Consider the following 12,911-nt stretch of genomic DNA (forward strand, 5'->3'; position numbering starts at 1 on the left):
TTGAATGCTATGATACATGAATGTTATTATGAATTAAAATGGGATTTACATATCATGTTTACAGTAATTAAGAAAAGCAAAGTTTTGTTAATTGAGAAACATTTTTTGAAATTTCCCATTCCTGAATAATTTTAATCTTGTCTGAATCTATTTTTCCTATCTATTCCAACTTATATTATATATATATTTACATATTTATATATAATACTTTATATATACTTTTCTAAAGAAAAATTGCATTTCTTCGAGGTCATAAATAGATTTGCAGACGGAAAATTTTTTTTTAAGTTTATTATTTTTTCTTCAAATATTTTTTCATAAATAATTACATCATTTAAATATACGCAGATTTTCCAAATGAGATCTATCAGCGCGGTATTCATTAAATGTTCAAATGTGGCAGGAACGTTGCAGAATCCGAATGGCATTATTTTAAATTGCTATAATTCAATTTTTATTTTTTCTTTCTCATCCATCGAAATTTGTCAATAACTATTTTGAAGATCAAGAGTTTCTTTTATCTTTTATATTCTTGGTAATGGATAAGAATTTTTTTTTTAATAATTTTATTTAATCATCAACGCAAAATCGTACTATCATCCTTCTTTTTAACAAGAATGGAAGATCAAATTATTCAATTTTTGACGCAACTATTTGATTTTTCTATTATTTTTTATTTCAATATTTTTTTTTAACAATTGATCCACTTTCTCGTGACGATTAAAACCATTGTTTGTTTAATAAGTCGATATTCTTTAAAATTGATTTTATGTTGAACAACGTCACATTTTTCAAATTCTTCTAGATTTTTCAAAATCACGAAATTCAATAAGTAATTTTGAAAATTCTTTTTGTTGCTTTCTCTATATATTTATTATAAACTTCTCGTAAATAATAAGTAACTTTCTCATAACTTGTCTTCTTTTTTTCTTCTCTTGAATTCTTTTTATTTCTTTTCTTTTTTCTAAAAAATAATTTCTTTTTCATTGATGAACATATTTCCGATTGAAATATCTAATCGGCATTTATATTTCTTAAGAAAATAAATGCCTAAGAGACAATTCCTATTTCATCAATGTAGTCAACTAATAAGAACTTTTCTTTAGTCTTAAAATTTTCTATTTTTAATAAAAATAAAAAGTTACATTGTTCATAATTTCATAACTTCTCTGCCGTCAAAATCTATCTTTGGAGCATGATTCACTTTCAATAGATTTAATTCGAGTCTGTATTTTAATTTTCTTATTATTAATCAAACTATTTTAATTTTCTTATTATCAATGATTTCCTGAGAATAAATAACTTTAAAAATGGATCCATCTTTAACATGATAGAGGCAATAGGAATTGAAGCCGAAAATTCTCTTTTTACATCGACTTTCTCTGATTTTTCTTTTTTTTTTTTATAACAATCTTTTTAAAAATATTCTTACTTGCCGTAATAAGTATTATATTCAATGCAGGTTTATTATTTCCATTTTCATTTTTTCTTTAGCTTCCCAGAAACAAAAATAGATTTGTATTTTAGTTCTGGTTTATTTCTTTTAACTTCTCAAGACATATATTTCAATGCATTCATTTTCAGAATCCTGATAACAGTTGTTTTTAAGATATAAAAGATTGAAATGAAGAGTTTTTTTTTTAAATAAAAATAAATTAAGATATGGCCAATTTGTCTCGCATTTTTGGGAGACAATCGCACGAGTTCTTTCAATTTCGACAGCCAACACTGAAATTAATTTCCTTTTCCACTGACGATAATTTTGAAATAATCTAAATTTCATCATTTATAAATTTCATAAAAAATTAATCATAATTGAAATTTCTTGTAAATTCCTTGAACCAAAACGGAATTCAATTATTGAATTTAATTTTAAATAATCAGAATAATAATCGGGAAAGAAATTAATAGAGCAATAGTCAAGAGCATAGTCTCATCCCATGCCAATTCAAATTGTATTTTGAATTCCTCTCAGAATGAAAATCCATTAAAATATAGAAGCTTTATTATATATCCAAGTGATATATATATTCGTGAACACAGACAAATGAAGATTTAAGAATGGAACATTAGTAAAAATCATTCATCCAGATGCAACCGCATAATTTTCATTATTATTCGAATTATTATCTATAATTATTTACAAAAGCGAATGTTTGTTTCGTTCATTTCCGCTGTTCTAATATTCTAGAATTATTATTAATAGAATATAGTAATCCTGAAATAAATAAACTAAATTGCAAGATTTGATCTTCAAATTGAGCAATCCACTATTGCATGTCTTTAGATTTTTGTTTCTATCATTGCTATTTTTCTGTAGAATTCATTGGTATTTTTCCTTCCAGCGATTATTCCAAAATGACGCTGTTCTGCAAATTATTCCTCAATATATTTCGCAAACCAATTTTTCTGAAAAAGTTTGTATCAGCGGACATCTTTTTTTTTTTTAAAAATTCTCCGAAATCCCATTCTCAACATCAATGTGACATCCGCACAATAGTAATTAGTTTATTATATAATAATATAATATTTTGAGAGCAACACATCTGCTTTGCTCCGTGATTGATAAATTTATAATTTCATTAAATTGATATTTTTAATTTTCTATATTGTCATTTTTTATGCTGCAATTCATATTAGCATAAAATTTCACACTATAGTTTTTTTCAAACTTTTAATAATATAATATTTGTTTAATGATAAGTTTTAATTAATTTTCATCAATTAATTTTAATCTCTCTTTAGCTTAAGTTTTTCCAATTTTACTATCAAAAATACTATCAATAATTTCCAATTACATCAAAAACTGCATCAATCAGAGTATCAATTGGACCATGATATTTAATTTTAATTACATTGCCTATCTTTGTACCAATCCATATCTTCATTAATCTAAAATCCAATTCGCCAAGTTATTTTAATTATATTGGGATTTTTCTTGTACGTTTTTTTTTTCAAATTTTTTTATAATATACAATATCATTTGTAATTTTTCATCTTTTGCTCGAATCTGTTTCAATCTTAAATGCTTTTTCTAGTTTTTTGGTAGTTTCTAATTTTGAGATTATTTATTTATTTATTTTTTTGCATTATTTTAAACACAAATAAATCATCTTTAAATGAACAAGCAATAGAAATCAACTACTACCAGCTACTAGTTAAATCAGTAAATCATTAACGTATTTTAAGATTTAATTGATAATTTTAACTTCCTCTCTCACTTCTTCTGGAAATTGAATGTGTGCATCCGATGCTCCAAATCAATCTTTAGGATTGATATTGATAGGAGCGCTGATTTTTATCTGAAACAAATGCATCTATAAAAATATACAATTTTAAAATCAATTTCTTGTTTTAAATTAGATATACTTTATTTATTGTCTGTATAATGTATATTGTCTTAATATAAACTTACTAAAACGGATTTCATTGGTTCGTATTCTACCGAGATTCATATCTTGAATATCGACAACTGAGCTCATTTCTGTAAATAAGCATCAGAAATCAATGTAAATCTAATTTGCATGATATTCCTGAATTCTAATTCCTTTGAGTATAATCATTTATTTTCTTCATTTATATTCAACATTTTGATATTTCTTTTATAAATCTATATAGTCCTATAATTTTAGATTTTTTTTTTAGAAAAAAAAAGAAGAACATAAGAGAAATATTGCTGAAAATTTTCACATCATTATTTACATGATATGACATAAAAATTTATTCATTAATACAAAATCAATAATATATATATATATAACTTTTTTGAAAAAAAATATATTATACTTATATTTATGATATTTAATACACTTTTTTCGACATATTTTTGCTTGGATTTATACTCGAATCTCCAGTTAATATTCCCACATTTTTAGAATAAAATATATAATTATATTATAATTATATAATCTATAACTAATATAATATATAATAGTTCTAATATTTTAATTTTTATATTTTATATATACATATATAATATATAATTAAAATATTAAAATTATTATATATTTATTATATATATTTATATTTATATATTTTTTAATGTATATTATATATATAATTGTAAATATTATAATTAAAATATTAAAATTATTATATATATATTTTGATATAATATTATATATATATATATATATATATATATATATATATATATATATATATATTACAATTAATTTTCATCAAAAAGAGCAATCCATAAAATTTTTAATATATTTAATTACATACTAAATTGCATAAAGTAAAAAAAAAAATAAAAATATAATATTTAAATTTGTAATTTAAATAATTTTTTTGAAGAATTTTTTAATATTTCACAGAGACCTAATAAATGCAATTATGCTGGTATATGTGAAATGCTGTAATTTTTAACTGTTACTGATTTGAATTACATTATAAATTTTTAATTCAGATAAATTTTCATTGCAATACACAATCACAATTCTATCAAATGTAATGTTCACCATCAAAAAATAACATTGGAACTTGGAAGTATAATAAAATCTTTAAATGTATATAAAATTATATTTATATTTTATCGAAAAAAATTAATAAATTATAGTATTTTCAAGTATTATTATTATGTAATAAAATAATAAAATATTCTTAATATAATATTTATATGTATATTAAAAAAATAAACATATGTGTATTAAATATTTTATAAAAATAAAAGTTATATATATTTGAAAAGTAATGTATATCTATTTGAAAAGTACCTATAATACAAGAATATATAAAATTTCCTTCTAATATTAATAAGTTCCTAAAATGATGAATATTATCAAATTTAACTTTCAAGGAATAACTGCATCACAAGAATACATATGAAAAAAAAAATATTATTGCATTGTTTTTTATATATTCAACTAAAACAAAAATTTTATATTTATATGAATATATTAAAATAAGATTTTAGATGTTCATTGGTAAATAATACATATGCATTTGTTTGTGACAAGGAAAATATACAAAATTACTAAATCAAAACTTAAAATAAATAAATATAATATAAATATTTCAAATAATAAAGTCTTATTAACTTTAATTATTTAATAATTATTTAAACATATACTATTTTAAAACTACTATTTTGGAAACATATATTGATAAAAAACAAATAATTTTGATTACAAATTAGCAATTCTTGCAATAAAATATCATAATATATATTTTAAATAATATATTCAAATAATATAGTTTATGCATAAAGATTCAAGTCTAAAGCATAAAATTTTTATTTTACTTTTTTATTTTTAATTTATTTTTTTATTTTTAAATTTATTATTTACATCTTTTTATGATATATAAGTATTTAAAAGAAGTTATTTGGATATTTATTTTGATTATTTTAATTACAGAAAATGTAATAAATATGAGCACAAATTTATATCAATATAAATATATTATTGTATTATTTGTATAATTGTAAGTAATATGCATAAAAACAGTTATATTGTTAAAAAATTAAATCTAAGTATGAAATATCTAATCTAGATTGAATTATAAGTAAATGATGTTAAATATAAAAATTACTACATTTATTATCATATATATATTACCATAATTATTGTGATTAAATAAAATATTTATATATTACATGAAAAACTTTTTTAAGAAGATTGCATATTCACTTAAGGATCTAAATATTTTCATTGCAATCAAGAATATTTAATAAAAAATTCTTCAAATATAATAAAAAGATGCAAAAATACATGGTAAATAATTATATTAATATATATCATATATCAATATATATAAGCAAAAAAACAATGTTATAATAAAGATAATAAAAAACAATTCAAATCATAATGAAGAAAATTATTTCCATTAATTAAAAAACATATTAGAAAACATTTGAAATCAAAAAATTTAGAAGCTAATTCAAGATATATCCAACAACAATAGTATTTCAACAGAAAACTATCATATTAAATTAAATAACAAAATTTGATAAAATATTTTGTTTTATCAATTGTTACATAAAAATTCAATAAACTGAAAATAATATAATAATATATTATGTTAAATAATGTATTTTAAAGTATATGTACAAAAATAGATCAAAGACATTTTATCTCTTAAAATAAAGTTTAATCTTCTAATTTTTGCATTTAAATAAATAAATACTTACATATGAAAAGATTTATTATATTTGTTTTATATTTTATTATATTTGTTTTTTTATTCCATATTACTAAAAATTCTTTATATTAAGATTTATTCATTTCAATATATATTTTATTCTCTACATAGAACAATATAAAAGTTTTCATTTATGTTTTTGTTACATATTTATGTAAAGATTAAGGAAAAAATTATTCAGTGTAGGTTAGTATCTATAAACTCTTAAATTGTATTCTATATAAATCAAACATTTTGTATATTTGCCAGAAAATATAATGATATACCTAATTTAAAGTTTGTAATTATTAATTATTATTAGAGAAACAATTAAAAAAAATAATATTTTTATTAATGATATATAATATATAATACATTTTATTATGATATATAATATAATTATCATAAATTAAAAATCTTGATAATTAAAAAAATAATTAAAAAAATACTTTAAATTTTTAGTTTTAATTTTTTTGAATTTTTTCAGTTAAAAAAAAAATATGAAAAAATCAATATTTTTTAAATATTGATTCAGAACTATCAGAATCATGTATATCAGCAAAACACTTATTTTTTAAAATTTTATTAAGATAAACACAACTCATAATTTTTATTATTTTTACTTTAAAAAAATTTGTATTTTAATACCGTTAATAAATATATAAATCAAAATTAATATAAAAAAAAAATCTTATGATTTTTTTAAAAAAATTCCCAAGATGAAAAAATAGCATTCTAGACCAAAGTTAAGATGAATGATTAAATTTAAAAAATTTTTAAACTTAAAATTTTAATTTCCTTGTTAATATTATCTATATCGAATACGCAAAAAAATATATAATATATTTTGTTTCAAATAAGTAATTTAAATTTCGCTCTCAATTCATATGTCAATATTGTTAAGTCAAATTTTCATGATAATATAATATCCTATATATTTATCAATTAATATCATATTGAATTTTTATAGAATAATTATAATCATTTTTATAATATAATATTCTTTTTAGTTTGAAATAAATAATAATAATAAAAATAAAAAATTATTTTTTAAACGGAAGAATAAAGTAAGAATATTTTCTAAAAATAAAATCTCTAGCATAAAACTGTTCAGTTCTATGTACATTATTGGCTGCAGTGATATTACTAATATTCTGCATTGCACCGTCTTGACGTGCGTATCGTACGGAAGATTGTATCCATTAAATTGTATAAAAAAAAAAAAATGTCAGCAATGGTAAGTCAGTAATTTTAAGTTCAAAAATTATTATAAAAAATATTTCGTTTCATTTTTTTTTTTATATATTTTATATGTTACGTCTCATATTTAATTGAATATATATTTAGATAAAATTTGTATCATCCCCTCCTTGTTTCAAGTTTCATCAATAACATGTACCTATGATCAATATTTGATTTAAAATTTATTTTTTATAGAGGATGAAAGCAGTAAGATGTCCTACTGATGAACTCAGTATTACAAATTGTGCTATAATTAATCCAGATGACTTTCCAGATGATATTAGGTAAAGATATCATCTTATGATTTATTCATTGATTTGATACCTGTAATAAGATTTAAAGCTTAAACGACTATATATACACATAATGATTTTAGTAGAACTTTAAATTAATTAAATTGAAATATTATATATATTATATAGTTTCTATATTTTATTTAGAATTATTTTCAATTATGTTAATTTTAATTAACAATATTATATATATATTTTTTATGATTAATAATTTGGAATTTAAATGAAATAATTCAATAATTTAAAAATATTAGATTAATAAAATATAATGAAACAATAAAAATTTAACTCATGATTTTAATTTTAACTTTAATTTTATTTATAATATCCATAGACATATTGAGGTTACTACTGCACCAAATCATCATTTTGTATTTACTGTAAGACAACATCATGAAGTACCTAGAGGATCTGTAGGATTTAGTTTACCTCAGAGAAAATGGGCTACTCTTTCCCTTAATCAAGAAATTGAAGTTCGACCATATCATTTTAATCCCACTTCAAGTACAGAATGTTTATGTGTTATTGTATTGGAAGCTGATTTTTTACAAAAGAAATCGTATGTATATTATGTGAAAAGTTAAAAAAAAATATATTTCTAAATGAGAATGAAATAATTTGAAATAGAAAAAAATTTTTAAAAGAAAAATATTTATTTTAGGACTACTTTGGAACCGTATAATACTGATGAAATGGCTAAGGATTTTTTATTTCAATTTTCGGGGCAGGCATTCACCGTGGGTCAGCAGCTGGTATTTCAGTTCAAAGATAAAAAAATGCTTGGTCTTCTTGTTAAAAGTTTGGAAGCTGCTGATCTTTCTGCTATAAATTCTGGACAAAATACTGTACCCAAAAAAACTCAAATGGGTCGCTGTTTGGGTAATACTGTTATACAATTTGAAAAAGCAGAAAATTCAAGTTTAAATCTTGTTGGTAAAGCAAAAGGAAAAATAGTTCGCCAATCAATTATCAATCCAGATTGGGATTTTCAAAAAATGGGAATTGGTGGACTGGATAAAGAATTTACTGCTATTTTTCGAAGAGCCTTTGCATCACGAGTTTTTCCGCCAGAGATTGTTACACAATTAGGTTGTAAACATGTGAAAGGAATTTTACTTTATGGTCCACCAGGAACAGGAAAAACATTAATGGCTAGACAAATAGGAACTATGTTAAATGCTAGAGAACCTAAAATCGTTAATGGCCCTCAAATCTTGGATAAATATGTAGGAGAAAGTGAAGCCAATATTAGAAGATTATTTGCTGATGCTGAAGAAGAAGAGAAAAGAGTAAAAATATTTTTAATCTTCATCCATTCAAAAATATAACATCATAATAAATGAATTTTAATTTTCAGCTTGGACCAAATAGTGGATTACATATAATTATTTTTGATGAAATTGATGCTATTTGTAAGTCTCGAGGTAGTGTGGCTGGTAATACAGGAGTTCATGATACTGTTGTGAATCAATTACTTGCAAAAATTGATGGTGTAGAACAATTAAATAATATTCTTGTTATTGGTATGACTAATCGAAGAGATATGATAGATGAAGCTTTATTACGACCTGGTAGATTAGAGGTATCTTTTTAGAAATATTAAACATATCATATATTATTCAAAATATATCATATTAAATAAAATATATATATATTTAAAGGTACAAATGGAAATTAGTTTACCTGATGAACATGGAAGATTCCAAATTCTTAATATTCATACATCTAGAATGCGAGATTATAAAAAGATATCAACTGATGTTGATTTAAAAGAATTAGCAACATTAACTAAAAATTTCAGTGGAGCAGAATTAGAAGGTTTAGTTAGAGCAGCACAAAGTACTGCTATGAATAGATTGATTAAAGCTTCTAGTAAAGTAGAAGTAGATCCTGCTGCAATGGAGAAACTTATGGTTTCCAGAGCTGATTTTCTTCATGCTTTAGAAAATGATGTTAAACCTGTATGTAATTTTAAAAAAAAATTCAAATATTATTAATAATTATTATTTAAGTCCTTATCTAATTTATTTTATTACAGGCATTTGGTACAAGTGCAGAAGCATTAGATTATCTTCTTATACGTGGAATTATTAACTGGGGCAAACCAGTAGCAGAGATATTGTCTGATGGTAATTTATATATTCAAGAAGCACGTTCTACAGAAGGTTCAGGTCTTGTCTCAGTTTTATTAGAAGGACCTCCAAATAGTGGAAAGACAGCTCTTGCTGCACAAATAGCTAAAAATTCTGATTTTCCTTTTGTCAAAGTATGTACACCAGAAGATATGGTTGGTTTTACAGAATCTGCAAAATGTCTTTCAATTCGAAAGGTAGGTACAAAATTAATATTTTCTATATATAATTATAATATAATATATAATATACAATTTTTTTGTAGATATTCGATGATGCTTATCGTTCACAACTTAGTTGTATTTTAGTTGATAATATTGAACGTTTATTAGATTATGGACCTATTGGACCACGATATTCTAATTTGACTTTGCAAGCACTTTTAGTTTTATTGAAGAAACAGCCACCGCGTGGTCGTAAATTATTAATACTTTGCACTACGAGCCGCAGGTAAAATATAATTATTATTTTGATAATAAATTAATAAAATTATATTATAAGATAATTATAATAAATAAAAATAATTATATTATAAAATTATATATATATAATAAATATATTTTTTATATTAATATAATAATTATTATCTCTATAGACAAGTTTTGGATGATATGGAAATGTTATCAGCTTTTAGTAAAATTCTTCATGTACCTAATTTATCAACTCCTGATCATCTTTTAAGCGTTTTAGAAGAAGTTGATCTATTTAGTAAAAATGAAATTGCATCTTTGCACACCAAACTTCAAGGAAAACGGTATAACTTATCAGAAATTAAGAATTGATTTTCATACATTTAAATGATAATACTTATGATTTATATGTTTTTTCCAGAGTATTTATTGGTATAAAAAAATTACTATGCTTAATAGACATGGTACGTCAAGTGGAACCAAGTTATAGAGTTGTGAAATTCCTTTTAGAATTAGAAGGAGAAGGAGCATTAGAGTAATAAATGTTTAATATTTTAATTATTTGTGTAGAATTGAATTAGATGCCATTCATTGAATAATATACACACACATACACACATACACATACAAACACATATTAATACCTATGTAATAAAAAAAATTGCATTTATATATATATATATTATATAAATGTTTTTTACAAGAATTTTTCCGATTTTTTTCAATTAATATAGATTTTATATATACATTTATAAAATATTCATTTATATATATGCATAAAATCTATATTAATCGAAAAAAAATCGGACATAATGTAAAAAACATATTACAATATAAATTTATATTAATTGAAAAAATCAGACATAATTCTCGTGAAAAACATTTGTGTCTTAAAAATACTTAAGTAAAGCATTTGAATTCTGAAATATTTATATATATTTTATTCAAAAATTGCATTTCCTATTATTTTTAGATGACTCTATTAAAATATACTACATATACATATTTATTAATTATTGCTTTCGTATATACTAGATAACTTTTGCAATTTGTTAGTTAATTTAAAAAAATGTAAAATATAAAATGTAAAAAGAAAAAAAAATATATATATATATATATATATATACATATAATAGGATGACATTCGTGAATAGTGATTTTAAAAATCTATAGTTATTTAAAAAGAATGTGATTAAGAATGCATTGAATTCAACAGTCGCTTTGGATTGAATGTAAAAAAAATAACGGTTGTTGGATTATTTGGATTATTTATGTTGGATATTTTATTTACTTTTATTTTAATAGTTCATTTATTGAATTCATTTTTTTATAAAAGCTGAAAATTTGAATCTGGCAATCAAAATAATAATAATAATTTAGAATTATTATTTTAAGTTAAATGTAATAAAATTATATTATTGATAATTAAAAATTATCAATAGATAATTTTATTAATTTTAAATTATTAGTTTCTTATGGAAACTTTAAAAGATTAATTTATATTTAGCACAATAATTGTGTTTGAAATGAATATCTTATGTTATATATGTATAGAAATAAGATTTGTCTCTGCAAAAGACAGAAAAAAATGCTTCCTTTAATTTTAATTTATTGTTATAATCTATTGTAAAATAGATTTATTCCATATCAATGATATGTTTTTCTAGCAGTTGTTATAGCAATAAATATAATTATTTATTTATTAGCAAAATTTATCATATGTATTATAAATATATATTTTTATGTCTGCATTTATATATGTATGTATGTAATGTAAATTCATATAATACAATTTATCGTTTACTATTTATTGTAACAATCTATTTTTTTTTTTTTTTATAGTAATATAGTAATTCTAATTGTAAATGTATGTATGTCTTTATTGATGTTTATTAGAATCTTATAGATTAATGCTTTTTAAAAGTAAAACTAAATATATAATTCTAAAAACAAATATATGCAAATGTGTAACTCGTTATAATGATAAATATATGTAACAATATAATAATGTATTCTTTCTATTAATTAAAAATAAATTAAAATTGTTTTGTTTTTAGTAATTTTAACATGTTAGTTGATAATTATTCTATGTAATACATATATATATAATATATTATATTAATATGTATAAACAGTTTAAATAATTTGTTTTGCGTATACAGTTTAATTTAATGCCATTTACAAATTATTATTAAGTAGTTTCTCTAATTTGGTATAAATATGTATATAATTAAAATATTAAATTATTTTAAAAAAATTTGTCACTATTAGATTTTTTGTTATATTTGATAAATATTGTAATATGAATAATATCTCTATATTTATGTATCTGTTAATATATTGCAATAATTTTATGATTGTATTTAATTGTGAATAAAAATTAATCTATTGGAATATAATAATAAAATCTATTGGAATATAATAATAAAAAAAATTATTTTTTATAATTTACAATTTACTTAATTTAATAACATATATTTCAAAAATGAAATATACAAAACTTATTTGATGATATTATTTCCTTTTTGTGTATTTTTAATTAAAAATAAATGTTAATTAGAAACAAGTATACATTATATTATAATATAGTTATAGTAATACGATATAATCAAAAAAATATTGATACATTCTTTAAAAACGATTTTTTAAAATTTTAATAATTTAAGTTTTTTTGAAAAATTAGATGGATTAGTTTACTAAATTATAAATAA

The 12,911-nt window shown here is 20.6% G+C and overlaps 1 protein-coding gene and 1 long non-coding RNA gene across 2 annotated transcripts; one reads left to right on the forward strand and one right to left on the reverse strand.

The window, feature by feature from the left end:
• Positions 1 to 3,049: 3,049 nt before the first annotated feature.
• On the reverse strand, positions 3,050 to 6,371 carry LOC147656336 (uncharacterized). The gene is made up of 3 exons (XR_015294606.1): positions 6,134 to 6,371; positions 3,416 to 3,484; positions 3,050 to 3,302 (listed from the first exon to the last, which is right to left on the reverse strand). It is a non-coding gene; the product is annotated as an uncharacterized LOC147656336 (long non-coding RNA).
• A 914-nt stretch (positions 6,372 to 7,285) lies between these two features.
• LOC100864953 (vesicle-fusing ATPase 1) lies at positions 7,286 to 12,245 on the forward strand. Its single transcript, XM_031916533.2, has 10 exons — positions 7,286 to 7,360; positions 7,561 to 7,649; positions 7,993 to 8,217; positions 8,320 to 8,947; positions 9,016 to 9,240; positions 9,320 to 9,619; positions 9,697 to 9,987; positions 10,056 to 10,240; positions 10,386 to 10,544; positions 10,622 to 12,245. The coding sequence occupies exons 1-10, from the start codon at positions 7,349 to 7,351 to the stop codon at positions 10,737 to 10,739; spliced, it is 2,232 nt and encodes a 743-aa protein (XP_031772393.2). The 5' UTR covers positions 7,286 to 7,348; the 3' UTR covers positions 10,740 to 12,245.
• The last annotated feature ends 666 nt before the right edge of the window (positions 12,246 to 12,911 follow it).

This window comes from Apis florea, unplaced genomic scaffold (genome assembly GCF_048593485.1).
Source record: "Apis florea isolate Af1SG1 unplaced genomic scaffold, ASM4859348v1 contig_3794_pilon, whole genome shotgun sequence".
Taxonomy (NCBI): domain Eukaryota; kingdom Metazoa; phylum Arthropoda; class Insecta; order Hymenoptera; family Apidae; genus Apis; species Apis florea.